A 20,240-nucleotide genomic window follows, 5' to 3' on the forward strand; every position below is an offset into this window, starting at 1 on the left:
TGACAGTCCAGGTGCCCCGCCTGTGAACGCACCATGATTTACTTAACCAGCCCCTTAACTGTAGACGTGTAGTTTGTACGGTGTTTTGTGATTGTAAATGAATCTCTGAGCACACCTGTGACTGTTCCCTCAGGACACTTCCCAGAAGTGGACTTGCTGGGTGGGGGGTAGATTTCCCTAATGGAGCAGAGAGGGACAGTGGATTCAGCTGGATTTGTCCTTGTCTTGGCATCTGTCGTCGGGCTTGCTTTTGTATTGGTCATTCTCCCCAAAGTGAGGTATGTTGATTCAAAGGATGATAAGGCCCCATGTGAGAGGAATAGGCCGAACATCAAGATGACTTACTCTTTTCAGCCCGTCTCCTCAGGGCACCATGCACAGTAGTCCTCTGCACTTCCCACTCGTTCCTCCACAAGCTGTTCCAAATCTTCCCTGAAGTCTGCGGAGACCATCAGTCATGTGATGTGCTGATGGCCTCCTCATGTCAGGTGTGCAAGTGCCGAGGCCCTGGAGGGCAGTGACCTGACCAGGTAGAGCCAGAACCAACTTCCAGACTCCTCCCATAGAGTGGTTTTCTCTTGATCAAACCTTTTTCCCATTATGAACCTATGCAGAGAATGCCACCTGCCCGCCTTTATTAGGACCAAGTGAAACCAAGTATGTGACAGTGCTTGAACATTTCAGAGCTGATGGGAATGAGGCTTGTAGAGGTGGTAGAAGTGGTGGTGGCACTTTTGTTCTGTGGATCCTTGCAGGCCTCACCTGGTGAGGAGGCAGAGGTGGTAGATGACTTCCTGCCTGGCCTTGAGCCAGCTTTCTGCCATGGGGCACATATTTCTGGCACCAGAACTTGATTCTTTTTTTTCTCTTGATTCCCATGTCAAAACAAGTAGCAATGGAAGAGGTAATTATTAGCTTATCTAATCAAGAAAGAAAAAAGTTGCAAATAATTAAAATAGACATAAATGGGAAATAATCACAGATGAAGAATAAATCAAAAGGGTGAAAGACATCTTTGCTGAACTCTGCAAATAAATTTGAAAGTGAATTATTTTGGGAAAAACAAAAATTACCAAAATTGAAGAAAATCTATACAGATGAATTATTATAGAAGAAATAGAGGACACTGTCAAAGAGTTAACCTATCAAAGGCCACCAGACTAAGACAGCTTGACAGGAAAATTCTAACAAACTTTTAAAGAACAGGTCATTCTAATACTATTGAAAATATTCTAGTGCTTTGAAAAAGAAGGAAAGCTTGCAAAATCTTTTTTTTTAATGAACACAATATTCAAATTTCATAATCAAAATGTGACAAAGATATAATAAATTTCTGATCAATCTTATTTCCAAATGTCAATGCAAAATCCTAAATAAAATTATAACAAACAGAATGTTACAATGTGTTAAAATGCTAATACACTGTAAACAAGTAAAATTTATTTCAGGAAAGCGAGATGGTTCAAATGATTTGGGGAAACTTAATTTACTCCTACATGTCAGTAGATCAAAATAAATAAATTATATGATCATCTTCGTAGATGCTTAAGAGGCATTTTTATTAAACCCAATATCATTGTTATTTAAAACTCAGTTAGGGCTTCCCTGGTGGCGCAGTGGTTGGGAGTCTGCCTGCCAATGCAGGGGACACGGGTTCGGGCCCTGGTCTGGGAGGATCCCACATGCCGCGGAGCGGCTGGGCCCGTGAGCCACAATTACTGAGCCTGCGCGTCTGGAGCCTGTGCTCCGCAACAGGAGGGCCGCGACAGTGAGAGGCCCGCGCAACGCGATGAGGAGTGGTCCCCGCTTGCCGCAACTGGAGAGGGCCCTCGCGCAGAAACGAAGACCCAACACAGCAATCAATCAATCAATCAATAAAATAAATTAAAAAAAAAAAAAAAAAAAAAACCTCAGTTAAATGGGAACAGATAGATGTTTGTTAAACTTGTTAAACTATCTTATTTCAAATTAAATTTAAAAACTGAACACATGTCTACTCCTTTGACTGTAATTTAACATTGTTCTAGAGATCCAAGCTCCTATGGTTAGTTAAGAGAAAGAAGAAATTAGAAAGGAGGTGGTAAATGTGTCATTAGTCAAAGATGGTATAATCTGGAAGAGAATCAACTGGAAAAACCACCATAGACAGTAAAAGAAGACGATGAGATGACTGGGTGCAACATAGCAAGATCAAGTAGCACCAGTTACCTTTAGAAGATGCAAAGGAAGAAATCACTTTCACAAGTGCAGTACCTAGAATGTAACAAGAAATGGAGATCTTTATGAAGAAAAAATTTTAAACTCTACTGAGATACCTAAAAGAAAATTCACAGAAATTACTAGAAATGCATACCATTTATTAGATAGGATGTCTCGATATCATAAAGATGACAAATCTCCCTCAGCCTATAGATGTAACATGAGCCAATACAAATAACCACAGGAGTTTTCAGCATCAGACAAACTGATTCTGAAGTTCTGTGAAAAAGTACATAGGAGTAGCTAAAATATTTCTGAAAAAGATTAATCAGGAAAGACTAGCCCCACTAGAAATTAAATCTTACAAGCTATAATAATAAAATAGTGAGGTACTGACACGTGAATAGAACAGTGGAATACAATAGAAAACTCAGAAATAGACTCAAATATTTATGAGAACTTTAAAGGTAATATTTTGCATCTGTGACAAATCATTACCTAATTCAATAAATGAAGTCAGGAAGTGATACTCTCTAGAAACAAAATTGGAGCCCTACAAGAATATGCAATGGAGAAAAGACAGTTTCTTCAGCAAGTGGTGTTGAGAAAGCTACACAGCCACATGTAAATCAATTAAGTTAGAACATTGCCTCACACCATATACAAAAACAACTCAAAATGGCTTAAATACTTAAATATAAAACATGACACCAGGGCTTCCCTGGTGGCGCAGTGGTTGGGAGTCTGCCTGCCAATGCAGGGGACGCGGGTTCGAGCCCTGGTCTGGGAGGATCCCACATGCCGCGGAGCAACTGGGCCCGTAAGCCACAGCTACTGAGCCTGCGCGTCTGGATCCTGTGCTCCGCAATAAGAGAGGCCGTGATAGTGAGAGGCCCGTGCACCGCGATGAAGAGTGGCCCCCGCTTGCCGCAACTAGAGAAAGCCCTCGCACAGAAACGAAGACCCAACACAGCCATAAATAAAATTAAAAAAAAAAAAATTCTTGAAAAAAAAAAAAAAAAAAAAACATGACACCATAAACTCCTAGAAGAGAATATAGGCAAACATTCTCTGAGATAAATCATACCAATGTTTTCTTCAGTCAGCCTCCCAAGGCAATAGAGATAAAAACAACGGCTTCCCTGGTGGCGCAGTGGTTAAGAATCTGCCTGCCAATGCAAGGGACACAGGTTTGAGCCCTGGCCCGGGAAGATGCCACATGCCACGGAGCAACTAAGCCCATGTGCCACAACTACTGAGCCTGAGCTCTAGACCCTGCAAGCCACAACTAATGAGCCCACGTGCCACAACTGCTGAAGCCTGCGCACCTAGAACCCGTGCTCCACAACAAGAGAAGCCCACACACCACAACGAAGAGCAGCCCCCGCTCACTGCAACTAGAGAAAGCCCGCGCACAGCAACGAAGACCCAACACAGCCAAAAATAAAAAATAAATAAATTTATTTTTAAAAAGAAATAAAAATAAATAAACAGAACCTAATCAAACTTACAAGCTTTTGTACAGCAAAGGAAATCATGAACAAAATGAAAAGACAGCCTACAAACTGGGAGAAAATATTTGCAAATGATGCAGCTGACAAGGGCTTAATTTCCAAAATACAGAAACAGCTCATACAACTCAATAATAAAAAAACAACCCAATCGAAAAATGGGCAAAAGACCTAAACAGACATTTCTCCAAAGAAAACATACAGATGGCCAACAGAGACATGAAAGGATGCTCAACACCACTAATTATTAGAGAAATGCAAATCAAAACTACAGTGAAGTACCACCTCGCACTGGTCAGAATGGCCATGATTAAAAAGTCCACAAGTAACAAATGCTGGGAAGGGAGAAAAGTGAACCCTCCTACACTGCTGATGGGAATGTAAATTGGTGCAGCCACTATGGAGAATAGTATGGAGGTTCTTCAAAAAACTAAAGTAGGGTTGCCATGTGATCCACCAATCCCACTCCTGGGCATATATCTGGAGAAGACAATAATTCAAAAAGATACATGCACCCCAATGTTCATAGCACACTGTTCACAATAGCTGAGACATGGAAACAACCTAAATGTCCATCGACAGATGAATGGATAGAGGATGTGGTTTATATACAATGGAATACTACTCAGCCATAAAAAAGAATGAAATAGTGTCATTTGCAGCTACATGGATGGACCTAGCGATGGTCATACTAAGTAAAGTAAGTCAGAAAGAGAAAGAAATACCATATGATATCACTTGTATGTGGAATCTAAAATATGACACAGATGAACCTATCTACAAAACAGAAATAGACTCACAGACATAGAGAGCGGACTTGTGGTTGCCAGGGGGGAGGTAGTGGGGGAGGGATGGATTGGGAGTTTGGGATTAGCAGATGTAAACTATTATATATAGGATGGATAAACAACAAGGTCCTACTGTATAGCACAGGGAACTGTATTCAGAATCCTATGATAAACCATAATGGAAAAGAATGTGTGTGTGTGTGTGTGTGTATGTATATAACTGAGTCACCTTGCTGTACAGCAGAAATTAACACAACATTGTAAATCAACTATACTTCAATAAAATAAATTTAAAAAAACATTTGGAGCCCTATCTCACGCATTAAAATTTTGCACAGCTCAGAAATTTTTCAGAGAACATTCTGAACATCTCAGAGATTTTTTTTAATGTTTAATTTTTTTATTATTTAAAATTTTAGAATATTCCATAGAAGAATACTTTCATAACCTCAGAGGTAAAAAAAGTCTTCTACAAATTACACAAAAGTTAGACCACACGAAAATAACATGTTTTTGCAAGGAAAATTACATGATAAATAGTCAAAACACAACATCCTGGGGAAAATATTTCCTGTCCATATAGGAATTTTTGAATATGTAAATAGGTCTTACAATCAATAATAAAGACCAATAACCAAATAGAACAATGGATGACAGCTACGAACAAACAGCTCCCAAAAAAGGGAAATCAGATGTTTCTAGATGAAAAAATTTCAACCTTGCATCAAAATAATGGCAAATGAAAATTGTAGTAAGATACCATTTTTCATCTCTCAGATTATCAGGTATCAAGAAGTTGATAAAACCGTTGATGAGGGTTTGGGGGTATAGGCACCCATGCACAGCTTGTGAGGTGAACCTCAAAGCAAGGCTCTTGAGAACTATTTATCCAAAATCGTCGATGAACATTCCATTTGCTGCTGCAGTTCCTTCTAGGAATTTATCCCACGTAACATGTGAAACAAGTGGGATGACAGTTACAACAGCAGGCATCTCTGTGTGTGCCCCGTGTCATGCGCTACAGGAAGTAGGTTAGTCCAGACAGCGGCCTCGTGGGGAGGGTCCTGTCATCTCTTTTGCAGACATGGTGGCTGAGGTGCCCAAGGCCTCAGAGCCTGTGCGTGGCTGAGCCATGATACCCAGGGCCCTCAGCTGGCACACTGCAGTGTGTGTTACAGAAACACCAGGAAACCGTCCAGCTGTTCCTCACGAGAGGCTGGTTGGGTAAACCATGGCACGTCCACGCTGCCCATAATGAAAGGGAGGCCCACTCTTTGCGCTGTGTTTCCCCAGCCCCAAGACACATTTGCACATGGTAACACCTCTTGAGATCAGGGTGCGGCTTATCAGTGACACCTGACAGTTATAATCGGTCGCAGTTTTTTTCTTTCTTAGTGGTATATAAAGTACCAGTTCATCTTAGATCTAATTAAATGTAGTGTATGAAGTGATTTTAATTTCCTTTTTACTTTTCTGTAACTTGCATAAAAATTCTGCCATGAAAATACATTGCCATTGGACCCAGAAAAAAATTTGCTTAGGATGTGTAAGTACTCGACGTGGTGCTCGACGTCCAAGGCTGACTTTTCTCCTTCTCGACAACAGGGACTTCTCCACGGCCTTCTTCAACAGCATCCCACTCTCGGGTTCCCTGGCGGGCACCATGCTCACCTCTCACAGCAGCCCGCAGCTGCTGCCGCTGGACTCCAGCACCCCCGTCCCCTTCGGCACCTCGAAGCCTTCCACAGAGCCTGTGGCGGCGACCGGCACCAGGCCTGCGGGCGATTCTGTCAGTAAGGACAGGTGAGTAGGTGCCAAGCTTGGTCCTGTACCTGGGCAAGTGCGGTTTGGACAGTTCCAGGGACACTTCGTGGCCTCTTCAGTAAAGAAAAGAGACAAGTGCTTGGTTTCAGATGAGGGCCTGCTCAGAAGGGAGCCTTGATCAGGAGAGTCTGATGATTAGGGCCCTGAGGACTTCATGTCCTGGGGGAAGATGCAGTCCCAGGATGGGAATACTAAGGGTGGCAACTGGCCAGTGATGCGTCACCTGCCACAGGGCCAACCCACCTTCGGCCAGCCTGCTCGTGTGCCACGGCACAGACTCCCCTCACACTCAAAATACATTTGCTCGGGGAGCCCGTGTCTTCACTGGCCATCACCTGGAAACCAAACTAGAAGTCTGAAAGGACCAGAGGAGCATGACTAAGAGCCAGGAGCCATTTGCCCAGCACCTGCTCTGAGTGACAAGCTGTGCCAGGCCCGACGTGTGCAGGGGTTGATTGGTGGGTCCTCATCTCCGGGGAGGATCTAGGCTGGTAGGGGAAGAGGTGGCCACAGGGGTGCGGGGCTGGCCCTCTGAGGGCCTTGGTGGGCAGATCTCAGGAAGGCTTCTCATTTAGGCTGAGCCAGGGGACGGGGCTGGGGAGTAGGGGCAACAGCGAGAGCAGAGGCCCGGAGCCTGAGGAGTGGTGGGCGAGGGGAGGAAGGCTGGCTTCTCCCTGGAGTGGACACACAGGCGCTGGGACTTGCACTTTAGGAAACGAACAACAGTGGGGCCCAAGTTTAGCTGCCGCACTGGCACACAACTGACACTGTCAACGTGACCCTCCATCGCCAGGGACAGGGCCGTGCGTTATCACAGCTCCTGCCTCTGGTGTCATGGCTGTGGAGGCATGCGCCAGGCTTCGAGTGTCCCCTCTCCCTTGAGGGAAGAGAAGGGTATGGAGCAGCAAGACCAGTCAGGAAGCAGAGCATTGGGAGGAAGGGTGTCTGGGGAAGGACAGGACACCAGGTTTGCAAAATGTTCAACAGTTGGCCGTGCAGGTTCCGGGAGAGGAGGGGAGGGTCATACAGGTGCCTGCGGGCGTCTGGCCTGGGGTCCAGCAGCGGGGAGGGCAGTTAGCCCGGATGTGGGCAGAGGAGGCCCCGTGGCTTTGACCCAATGTGTGGGATGTGCCGGGACAACAGGGAGCTGGCAAGCTCCAGCCTGAGCTCCCTTTTCTCTGTGGAGTCAGAGACACAGGGAGCACTTGGAGGAGAGCATAAAGGGTGTGTGATTGTCCCTGTGAGACCATGGTCAGAGCTGGTGGTCAGAGCGGGTTGGGTGGAGCTGCTGTATTCAGGTTGTGGTGACAGAGCTTTATGGTGAGGAAAACGGGGTTGTAGGAACCACTAGTTGAGGCCTCATGCTACCCCCAGAAGCTCTGAGAACACTAAAGTGGTATGGGTGTGAGTGCATTTGCTCACAGCCTTCTCAGAAAGCCAAACTCCCAGAACTTTAATATGTGAAGGTATTAAAGAAAGTTGGCAATAGTCAATTACATCTTGAAATTATTTATGGAAGTTTGATATTTGTGCCCCATTCACTTGGCTCCAAGCCCCACAAATCCCGGACTCCCGGATCCTCAGTGGGTTGTGCTGACGTGGCCTTCCGTCTCCACCCCACCCCCAGCGTGAATGCGGCCTCTGCTCCCGCTGCACCGTCCCCCTCCATCCTGACAACCCCGTCCAAGATCGAACCTATGAAAGCGTTCGACTCCCGATTCACGGAGCGCTCCAAAGCCACGCCGGGGGCTCCTGCCTTGGTCGGTTTGACCCCGACAGCTATGGAAAGGTAGGTGGTGGCTGTGTGGGGTCCCAGAGATGGGGAGGGTACAGACTTGGGCCAGCCGTGCCATGTCCGCCTTCCCGTGAGGGTGCAGACTCCTGTCCCTCTGTATTCAGGAGCCACCACTCTGAGGAGAAAGGTGTGGCTGCTTCACGGAGCCATGGGGTGGGGGTGGGGGTGGGGTGGGGACCAAAGGGCAGAGGCACGAGGGCTGGTGGGTGCAGAGGCTGTGCTGAGATGGTCAGAGGGTAGAAGGCTCTGGTCCTGGCTTTCTGCTCAGACACTGACCAGGAGGTCGGGAGCTGAGATTAAAGTGATGGAGGGGAGGCCTCTGTGAGGTCCAATGGGCTTCTGAGCCCCTGCAGCATGTCCTCTGCACCTTCCTGAGTACAGGCAGCAGTCACGGGGCGGCAGGAGTCCTCCTGAGGAGCCACACTGAGTGTTTCAGCCTCTGTTGTTGACACAGAGCTTCTCTGCCTCCTGGGAGGGCCTCCTGCCAAGCCCGCTGTGGCACGGAGCTCACTGCCTGGTCCAGCAAGTTGAAGGCTGGGAGAGTCTGAGGGGGGGCCGGGCCACCTTCCTCCACACAGGCCGGGGCCTTGAGTGCCAACCTGGAGCTGTGACCCACTGCAAGGTGATTGGGCTCAGCGTTACCATTAGCCACATCAGGGACGTGGGCCAGAGACTCTTGCAGGAGCCACATGGCCAGAAGGTGCCCAGTGGAGGGAGCATCTGGGATGAGACCTGTCCTTGCCATGGACGGTGTCTTGGAGCTAAAGCCACACTGTATTGTCCCCGGGGCTTCACCCATGTTCTCAAAACTGCTTGTCTGAGTGGGATTCGTCCTTGGAGAATAGGCCCCAGAAGCCAGCATGGGAGGACTGTCCCTTCAGGTCAGCGGTGGCCTCTGTGACTTTGGTGTGGGGTCTGCAGTGTGGTCACATCTGTTTTATATAGGTGTTTCATATGATCCTTTTACCCAGCAATTTTTCTGCCCAGTAATATAGAGGATCTGAAACCTCCCTGCTGCTAAACATTCTGAAATGCTGGATGAAACGTAACATGTGTCCCTAAAGTATGTGACTAGTTCACAAGAAAGTAAGTGAAGTCCCTAGGAGCCAAAGTCTAAGAGTGAACAAAACAACCAGAGCAGTGGGTGTTAGGCCAGGAGGTTACTGGCCTGGTGAACAAGGACCTTGAGTGTTAATGGCCACACAGATTTGAGACAGGGCCTTAGGCCTGAGCCACGTAGGGATTGGAACTAAGACACTAGCATGAAGTCAAGCTGCTTAAAAAAGTGTACCTCCAGTGAGAGGGGGACTAGAAGAAACCTGACTGACAGCATAGGAACATGGCCAGAGCCTGGAATGTCTCAGCCTGCCCTCTGAGTTAGGAAAACAGTCTTCCCCTGAGGCTGTGTCACCACAGGCCTGCCCTCAAGTGGATTGGAGGTCACTTTAACACTACCTTTGTCATCTGGAAATCACCAAGCCAAGAACTGGACACAAAAGAAGATTCTAGTCTAATTAACACCCCAGAGGCACTTGGCAAAGCAAATACAAATCCATCCTGACCCCAGGGGGTACTGTGTTCCCACTGAAGAAACACTGCCTGAGATGACTCAGAATCCAAAGGAACAAAGCCCGTGAAGAAACCCTGATCATCCACGCATGTCAGGAGACGTCAGGAGCAGAAGGTGTAGACCTCTGTACCTCTGATGGTAGATGGTCAGATGGTGGCTGTAAAATAAACATGCGTAAGATGGTCAAAGACAAGAAAGATAAAGAAAACATGAGGAAAGATTTGTATACTATCCCATGTATAAAAATTAAATCAAAATGGATTGAAGAACTAAATGTAAGAGTTAAACTATAAAACTCTTAGAAGAAAACATAGATGTGACCTTAGATTAGAAAACTATTTCTTAGATGTGACACCTAAAACACAAGCAACTAAAGAGAAAATAGAAAAATTGGGCATTATCAAAACTTAAAACTTTTGTGCTTCAAAGAGCACTGTCAGCAGAATGAAAGGACAACCTACTAAATGGGAGAAAATATTTGCAAATCACATCAACAGTAAAAAGAGTAATAACCCAGTTTTAAAATGGACAAAGGATTTAAATAGACATTTCTCCAGAGAAGATACGCAAACAACCATAAGCACATAAAGACATTCAACATCATTAGTCATCAGAGAAATGCAAACCAAAACTACAGTGAACTACCACTTCGCACCCACTAGGATCCGTGATCAAAAAGTCAGATAATAAGAAGTGTTGGTGAGGATGGGGAGAAATCAGGACCCTCATAGATTCTGGTGGGATTGTAAAATGGTTCAGCTGGTTCAGAGGATGATCTGGCGTTTCCATAAATGGTTAAGATAGAGTTACCATCTGAGCCAGCAGTCCTACACCTAGGTAGATACCCAAGAGAATTGAAAACATATTCATGTAAAAACTTGTACACAAAAGTTCATATCAGGGGGCTTCCCTGGTGGTCCAGTGGTTAAGAATCCACCTTCCAGGGGCTTCCCTGGTGGCGCAGTGGTTGAGAATCTGCCTGCCAATGCAGGGGACACGGGTTCGAGCCCTGGTCTGGGAGATCCCGCATGCCACGGAGCAACTGGGCCCGTGAGCCACAATTACTGAGCCTGCGCGTCTGGAGCCTGTGCTCCGCAACAAGAGAGGCCGCGATGGTGAGAGGCCCGCGCACCGCGATGAAGAGTGGTTCCCACTTGCCGCAACTGGAGAAAGCCCTCGCACAGGAACGAAGACTCAACACAGTCATAAATAAATAAATAATAAATAAAAGAACGTGAATTTCTTTAAAAAAAAAAAAAGAATCCACCTTCCAATGCAGGGGACATGGGTTCGATCCCTTGTCGGGGAACTAAGATCCCACATGCTGCGGGGCAACTAAGCCCTAGCACCGCAACTAGAGAGCCCGTTTGCCGCAAATACTGAGCCTGCACACCACAACTAGAGAGAAGCCTGCATGCTGCAACGAAAGATCCACATACCACAATGAAGACCCAACACAGCCAAAAAAAAAGTTCATATCCGGATTATTCATAATAGCCAAAAAGTGGAAATATCCCAAATGTCCGTCAATTGAATGGATTTTTAAAATATGGTACATCCATACAATATATCAGTAATATTATGTGGCAATACTTGCATAAAAGGAATGGAATGCTTATACATGCTAAGTGAAAGAAGCCAGTCACAAGGGACCACATGTTATATGATTCCATTTATATTTAATTCCAGAATAGGCAAATCCATGGAGACAGAAAGTAGATTAGTGGTTGCCGGGGCAGGATGGGGTGAGTGCTGATGGATACAGAGTTTCTTTTTGGGATTATGAAAATGTGCAAGGCTTAGTGGTGATGATTGATGGCCTTATGAATATACTAAAAACTACTGAATTCTATACTTTAAAATGGTGACTTTTATGGTATGTGAATTATAGCTCAGTAAGGAATAATACACCATCAAAAAGACCAGATAGATTTGGAAATGAACCCAAAAATACTTTTGGAAAAGAAAAATAATAATCATTTCAATTGAAGAGTCAGCGGAGGGAATTCCTTGGCGGTCCAGTGGTTAGGACTCAGTGCTTTCACTGCCAGGGGCCCAGGTTTCAATCCCTGGTCGGGGAACTAAGATCCTGCAAGCCACGCGTCCAAAAAAAAAAAAAACCTCAGTGGGCATATTTGACAGCAGAGGAGGCCCAGCTGAGGAGCGCATTTGATCTGAGGAAATGGCCTGGGTGCTCCAGAGGTGAAGAGGTGGAGCCCAAGGAGGAGAGTCTGGAGGGCAGAGAGTAGGGTCTGCGTGCACCTAACAGGAGTTCCCCAAAGAGGGCGAGCTGTGGGGCATTGGTCAAGAGGGAGTGGCTGATGTTTCACAGGCTTAAGCAAGTATTGAAATCTCAGTTTTGGAAATGGAGTGAGGTCTGAATAGCCAGAATAAAACACAATCTCCACCTTAGTGAAACCACAGGGCACCATAGCTAGGAATTCCTTCTGTTCACTGAGGAAGGATGTTCACCTTGCAGGTCTCCATGGCCCTTATCGCTGTCAATTCCTAGCTCTCGGGGAGTGCCAGACCCTGCTTTGAGAAGTGCAGAGGCTACCCCTTGAATCGGGCTGCTAGAGGGCAAAGTCTTGATGCATGACTTGGGCCCTGATGTCACCAGGGATTGTCCCTCAGTAGCTGTGTTACCCACATCTCATAAGGCCTTTCAGCCACACATACAGCTCCAGCAGGAACTATAGAATAAGGGCTCATCAAGTTTGCCATTCTCAGCTTCTCCCTTGAAAAGGCAGTGAGTAAATAAAAGAATCAACAACCCAAAAAAATAAGAAAGACAGTGGCAGTGAGTGAGTATTCACTTAGGGCCAAGCTTCCTGCTTCCGAGGCAGCAGGAGGGTCTGGTATCAGGCACGGTAAGTTCACCTCCTGAACATCCCTCTTGTTCAGCTGTTTATCCCTCCCTCCCTCCTCCCTGAATAACTGAAAACCACTGATCTTTTTACTGTCTCTACAGTTTTGCCTTTCCTAGAATGTCATATAATTGGAAACATACTGTACCTAACCTTTTCAAATGGGTGTCTTTCACTTAGTAATATCCATTTAAGGTTCTTCCATGCATTTTCATGGTTTGATAGCTTATTTCTTATTATTACCAGATCTTATCCCATTGTATGGATACACATAGTTTGTAGGTACCACAGTTTAAGCATTCCCCCATTGAAGGACATCGTGGTTGCTTCCATTTTTTGGCAATTATATGGAGATGATGTATAAAACTGCTATCAGTAGTCACATATAGGTTTTTGTGTGAATATATGTTTTCATCTCCACTGGTCAGATACCTAGGAGTGCAATTGCTGGTTGGTATGGTAAGACTAGGTTTAGCTTTGTAAGAAACTGCCAGACTGTCTTCCAAAATGACTGCAGTCCCACCAACAGTGAATGTGTTCCTTTGACCCGCATCTTTGTTGGCATTTGGTATCATCAATTTTCTGGGTTTTAGCCATTCTAATAAGTGTTTAGTGGTATCTTGTTTTAATTTTCAATTGCTGAATGACATATGATGCTGAACATCTTTTCATACACTTATCAGCCATCTCATCTTTGGTGAGTGCCTGTTCAGATCTTTGTTCATTTTTTTTTTTTTAATTTTTTATTTATTTATTTATGGCTGTGTTGGGTCTTCGCCTCTGTGCGAGGGCCCTCTCCAGCCGCGGCAAGTGGGGGCCACTCCCCATCGCGGTGCACGGGCCTCCCACCATCACGGCCCCTCTCGTCGCGGAGCACAGGCTCCAGACGCGCAGGCTCAGTAGTTGTGGCTCACGGGCCCTGTCGCTCCGCGGCATGTGGGATCCTCCCAGACCAGGGCTCGAACCTGTGTCCCCTGCACCGGCAGGCAGACTCCCAACCACTGCGCCACCAGGGAAGCCCTGTTCATTTTTTTTAATTGGTTATTTCTTACTGCTGAATTTTAAGAATTCTTTGTATATTTTAGATACAAGTCTTTATTCAGGTAATGTGATTCACAGATATTTTCTCCCAGTCTTTGATTTGGCTTTCCATTCTCTTGACAGTGTCTTTCTCAGAGCAGAAATTTTTGATGTTAATGAAGTCCAACACATTAGATTTTTTTTTTTCTATCATGGATCATGCTTTTGGTGTTGTATCAAAAACTCATTGCCAAACCCAAGCTCACCTAGACTTCCTACTGTGTTTTCTTCTGAGTTCTCATTTTATAATTTTGCATTTTACACTTAGATCTATGATCCATTTTGAGTTAACGTTTGTGAAAGATGTACGGTCTGTGTCTAGATTTAGTCTTTGCATGTGGACATCCATTTGTGCCAGCACCATTTGTTGAAAGATTATTCTATGTCTTTGCCTTTATCAAAGATCAATTGACTACATTTGTTTAGATCTATTTTGGGGCCTTTTCCTTTTCATATAAACTTTAGAATAAGTTTGTTGATACTACAGTATAAGTTCCTGGGATTTTTATTGGGATTCCATTGAATCTCTAGATCAAGTTAGGAAAAGTTGACATCTTAACAATATTGAGTCTTCCTATTCATGAACATAGAATATGTCAGTTTATTTAGATCTTTGATTTCTTTCATCGGAGTTTTGTTGTTTCCCTCATATAGAATTTGTACATATTTTGTTATATTTCTATCAAATTATTGCTCTTTTGGCACCAGTATAAGTGGTATTGTGTTTAGAATTTCAAATACCACTTGTTCATTGCTGGTATATAGAAAAGTAATTGACTTTTGTATATTAACCTTGTATCCTGCAACCTTGGTATAATTGCTTATTAGTTACAGATTTTGTTGTTGTTGATTCTTTGGAATTTTCTACAATGACACAGTGTCATCACTGATGTTTTTATTCACTGAACACAGTTTTATTCTTCCTTCCCAATCTTTATACCTTTTATTTCCTTCTCTTGTCATACTGCATTAGCTAAGACTTCCAGTACAATGTTAACAGTAAGTTTTTTGTGTGGTTATTCTTTATCAAGTTAAGTTCTCTATTTCTAGTTTGTTAAGTTTTTATCATTAATAGATGTTTGGTGTTGTCATATGCTTTTTCTGCATCAGTTGATATGGTCATAAGGCTCTTCTTTAGTGTTGTTGGATGTGGTGGATTATGGTAATTGATTTTTGAATGTTAAATCAGTATGCCTACCTGGAATAAATCCCATTTGGTCATGGTGTATAATTCGTTTTATACATTGTTGGATTCAATTTGCTAATAATTTGTTGAGGATTTTTGAATCTTTGTTCATGAGAGATGTTGGTCTGTAGTTCTTCTTTCTTGTAATCTAGTTTGGATATTAGGGTAATGCTGGCCTCATAGGAGTTAGGATTTATTTCCTCTACTTCTGTTTTCTGGAACAGATTGTGGAGAATTGGTATAATTTCTTTCTTAAATGTTTGATAGAATTCACCAGTAAAACTGTCTGGGTCTGGTGCTTTTTTCCTTGGAAGATTATTAATTGTTGGTTAATTTCTTTAATAGATACAGGTCTATTCAGATTATTTTTCCTTGTGTGAGTTATGTGGATTTTTTTTTTTCAAAGAACTGGTCCATTTTAACTAAGTTATCAAATATATGGGTATAAAGTCATTCATAATATTCCTTTATGATCCTTTTAATGTCTATGGATGGGATCAGTAGTGAGGGCCCCCTTTCATTTCTTTCTTTTTTTATTGATATGTACTTGATTTACAATATTGTGTTAGTCTCACACAGTGTATTTTGTGTAGCAAAATCATTCAGTTATATATTTTTCGGATTATTTTCCATTATAGGTTATTACAAGATATTGAATATGGATCCTTGTGCTATACAGTAAATCCTTGTTGCTTACCTCCCCTTTCATTTCTTTTTTTTATATAAATTATTTATTTTATTTATTTTTGTCTGCATTGGGTCTTTGTTGCTGCACGCAGGCTTTCTCTAGTTTCAGTGAGCGGGGGCTACTCTTTGTTGAGGTGCGCAGGCTTCTCATTGTGGTGGCTTCTTGTTGTGGAGCACGGGCTCTAGAGCACAGGCTCTAGAGCACAGGCTCAGTAGTTGTGGCGCACAGGCTTAGTTGCTCTGCGGCATGTGGGATCTTCCTGGACCAGGGCTTGAACCTGTGTCCCAGCATTGGCAGGCGGATTCTTAACCACTGCACCACCAGGGAAGTCCCTCCCCTTTCATTTCTGATATTAGTAATATGTGTCTTCTCTCTCCATTTCTGATTAGCCTCACTATAAGTTTATCAATTTTATTGATCTTTTCAAAGAACCGACTTTTTATTTCATTGATTTTTCTCTATTGTTTTCCCTTTTCAATTTCATTGATTTATGCTCTAATTTTTACTATTTACTTTATTCTGCTTGCTTTACATTATTTTGCTTATTATTGCATTAATATTATTTTTATTTACTATTTATAATTATTTAATATTATTTTATTTTTTATTATTTTTATTATTGATTTTCTACTGCTTGCTCATCTTTTTCTAGTTCCTAAAGGTGAAGTTATTTCAGGTCTTTCTTTTTTTCTAATTTATGCATTCTCTGCAATAAGTTTCCCTCTAAGCACTGCTTTCACTGTATCCCATAAAATTTGACATTGTGTTTTCATTTTCATTTAATTCAATATTTTAAATTTTCTTTTGAGACTTTTTCTCTGATCCATGTGTTATTTAGAAATGTTGTTTAATCATGAAAGATGTGTGAGTTTTCTGGCTTTCTGTTTTTGATGTCTACTTTAATTCTGTTGTGGTCTTGAAGCATACTTTTGTATGATTTCTGTTCTTTTATATTTGTTAGAGTATGTTTTATGACCCAGAATATGGTCTATACTAGTGAATATTCCATGTGATCTTGAGAGTAATATGTATTCTGCTATTGATAAATGAAGTATTTTATAAATGTCAGTTAAATACAATGAATGATGGTACTGTTCAATTAATTATGTCCTCATTGATCTTCTGTCTGCTGGATCTGTTGATTACTGATAGAGGTATATGGAAATCTCCAGCTATAATAGTGGACTTGTCTAGTTCTCCTTCCAGTTCTATCAGTTTTTCCACATGTATTTTAACACACTCTATTGTTAGATGTATGCATATTAAGGATTGCTATGTCTTCTTGGAAAATCGACCCTCTTATCATAATATAATGCCTGTCTTTATTCTTTTTTTTTTTAATTAATTTATTTATTTATATTTATTTTTGACTGTGTTGGGTCTTTGTTTCTGTGTGAGGGCTTTCTCCAGTTGCGGCGAGCGGGGTCCACTCTTCATCGCGGTGCATGGGCCTTTCACCATCCCGGCCTCTCCTGTTGCGGAGCACAGGCTCCAGACGCACAGGCTCAGTAGTTGTGGCTCACGGGCTTAGTCGCTCCACGGCATGTGGGATCTTCCCAGACCAGGGCTCGAACCCGTGTCCCCTGCATTGGCAGGCAGATTCTTAACCACTGCGCCACCAGGGAAGCCCGCCTGTCTTTATTCTTGATAATTTTCCTTACTCTGATGACTGCTTTGTCTGAGATTAATACAGCTACTCCAGCTTTCTTTTAATTAGTGTTAGCGTGGCATGTCCTTCTCCATCCCTTTTTTTAAAGAGTAGACTTATTTTTTTTGAACAGTTTAAGGTTCACAGCAAAACTGTACAGAAAGTACGGAGAGTTCTCATATACCCCTCTGCCTTAACTGTTGACATCCCACATCTGAGTGATACATTGGTTACAACCAATAAAACTACACAGACACATCATTATCACCCAAAGTCCATAGTTTACATTGTGTTCACCTTTGGTGTTGTGCATTCTGTGGGTTTGGACAATGTATAAGGACATGTATCTACCACCATAAAGGTATCATACAAAATAGTGTCACTGACCTAACAATCCTCTGCACTCTGCCTGTTAATCCCTCTCTCCTCCCAACCCCTGGCAATAACTGATTTTTTTTTTTTTACTATTTCCATAGTTTTTTGTTTTCCAGAATGTCATATAGTTGGAACCAACCTTTACTTTTAATTTATGTGTCTTTATATTTAAGCTGAGTTTCTTGTAGACAACATATACTTGGGTTTTCTTTTTCATTCTTTTTGTCAGTTTCTTTGAATAGTATATTTGGAATATTTATATTTAAAGTGATTATTGATATAGTGAATTAATATCTACCATATTCTTAACGATTTTGGTCTCCCCCTTTTTCTTCTGCCTTCTCTGATTTTAATTGAGCATGTTTTTGGTATGATTCCATTTTCTCTCTCTTATATTATCTCTTAGCATTATCTAAGAATATCTTAGATAGTAAGATAATGTATCTCTTCCATTGTCTCTCTTAGCATGTCAACTGTACTGCTTTTTAAATTTTTATAGTGGTTGCCCTACAGTTTGAAATAAACATTTATAACTAAGTACACTTTCAAATAATGTTATAATGCTGAAGGGTAGTGCAGGTGCCTGTTAACAAAGTATTCCCAATTCTTTCTTTCCAGGACATATAACATTGCTACTGTTTATTTATTTCACTTATCATCCAATACATTGTTGCTGTTACTAGTTTGAGCAAGAAGTTATCTTTTACTTGTGTGTGTGTGTGTGTGTGTGTGTGGCCTGTGGGATTTTAGTTCCCTGACAAGGGATTTTTTTTTTTAATATGATTATGTTCTATTTTTTATTTCTTATTTAGAGAATGTGATTTGTTCTTTTTTTAAATTAATTAATTTATTTATTTATTTATTTTGGCTGCACTGGGTCTTTGTTACAGCACTCGGGCTTCTCTAGTTGCAGCACTTGAGCTCTAGAGCTCATGGGCTCAGTAGTTGTGGCACGCGTGCTTATTGCGGTATGTGGGATCTTAGTTCCCCAACCAGGGATCAAACCCGGGCCCCCTGCATTTGGAGCAAAGAGTCCTAACCACTGGACTGCCAGGGAATTCCCAAAAAGTTATCTTTTAATTAAGAATAAGACAAATAAAAATTCTTATAGTATTTATTCTTTCTCTAGCACTTTCTTCATGCAGATCTAAGTTTCTGACCTGTATCATTTTCCTTCTCTCTGAAGAACTTCTTTTAACATTTCTTGCAAGGCAGTTCTGCTGGCAACACATTTCCTCTAGTGTCTTTTTGTTGTTTTTGTCTGAGAAAACCTTTATTTCTCTTTCATTTTTGAGATATAATTTCAATGGATACAGAATTCTAGATTGGTGGGTTTGTTTTTAACACCTTAAATGTTTCACTTCAGTCAGTTTTTGCTTGAATGGTTTCTGAAAAGAGGTCTGTTGTAATCTTTACTCCGTCCCTTATTAGCTGAAGTATATTTTTCCCTCTGCTTCTCTCAAGAGTTTCTGTTTGTCTTTGGTTTGCTGCAGTTTATGTTATGTGTAGGTAGGTGTGGATTTTTTGGTATTTATTCTACTTAGTGTTCTCTGAGCAGCTCAGATCTGTGGTTTGGTATCTTTCATTAATTTTGAAAAAGTCTTAGCTATTATTATTATTATTAAATTCTCTCTGCTTATATGATCCATCTGTTCTTGTGTGTTGTCCAGATTTTTCCATTAGAGCCCTTAACATATTAATAATAGTTATTTAAAAATCCTGGCCTCATAATTCCAAAATTGCTGCCATGTCTGACTCTGGTTCTGATCCTGCTTCATCTCGAGACTGTGTTTCATTTCGGGTTTTTGTTTGATTTTGTTTTGCCTTTTATCATGTCTTGTAATTTTTGTTGAAACCTGGACATAATGTACTCAGTAATAGGAACTGGGGGTAAAAGGTCTTTAATGTGAGGTTTTGTTTACCTGGTAAGAATTAGGTCTTGTTTACTGTCTCCTGAAGCTGCAGGTGTCAGAGGCTTCCATTTCCTCTGGTGTCCTTGCTTTTCTCTCCCTGTTTTCCTTGAGTTTCCCTAGAAACTCCTTGTTAAATGGAGTCTGTGTCTTGCATTTCTCTTAGTTGTGATCTAGTGTTCTTATTACACAGGGGCCCTGTTGATTTTGTGAGGTATTGGGGAGGAGAAGCACTCTCTAGTCTCATGATTAAGTCTCTTATGTTGTTGTTGGGCCAGAGTCCCTGGCCTATGACCTTCAGGAGAGTTTCTTTTTTTTTTTTTTTTTTTAAAACGGCTCTGATGTCCTGCTAGCCATCTTTTTTTTTTTTTTTTTTTAATTTATTTTATTTATGGATGTGTTGGGTCTTCGTTTCTGTGCGAGGGCTTTCTCCAGTTGTGGCAAGCGGGGGGCCACTCTTCATTGCGGTGCGCGGGCCTCTCGCTATTGCGGCCTCTCTTGTTGCGGAGCACAGGCTCCAGACGCGCAGGCTCAGCAATTGTGGCTCACGGGCCCAGCCGCTCTGTGGCATGTGGGATCTTCCCAGACCAGGGCTCGAACCCGTGTCCCCTGCATTGGCAGGCGGATTCTCAACCACTGCGCCACCAGGGAAGCCCCAGGAGAGTTTCTTAGTGCGTGTGGAGGGGAGCTAGGCTGGAGTTGGTTGATTGCCCTGCCCCCAGGTCACATCATACTCAGTAAAGTAATTTTCCTTGGGGGAAGGCTTTTGTTAAGGAGAACAGGACTCTGGGTGTGTTTC

General features: G+C 42.7%; 1 protein-coding gene across 9 annotated transcripts in view; it reads left to right on the forward strand.

Moving 5' to 3' along the window:
• HIRA (histone cell cycle regulator) overlaps nucleotides 1-20,240 on the forward strand; it is a 76,472-nt gene that overhangs the window by 35,024 nt on the left and 21,208 nt on the right. For all 9 annotated transcript variants that reach the window (XM_082417113.1, XM_082417112.1, XM_082417114.1 and 6 more), the window contains 2 exons: nucleotides 6,104-6,301; nucleotides 7,950-8,111. In XM_082417113.1, the coding sequence (XP_082273239.1) occupies nucleotides 6,104-6,301; nucleotides 7,950-8,111 (360 nt within the window). The remainder of the gene's footprint in view (nucleotides 1-6,103; nucleotides 6,302-7,949; nucleotides 8,112-20,240) is intronic.

This window comes from Balaenoptera physalus (assembly GCF_965194825.1).
Source record: "Balaenoptera physalus genome assembly, chromosome: 12".
Taxonomy (NCBI): domain Eukaryota; kingdom Metazoa; phylum Chordata; class Mammalia; order Artiodactyla; family Balaenopteridae; genus Balaenoptera; species Balaenoptera physalus.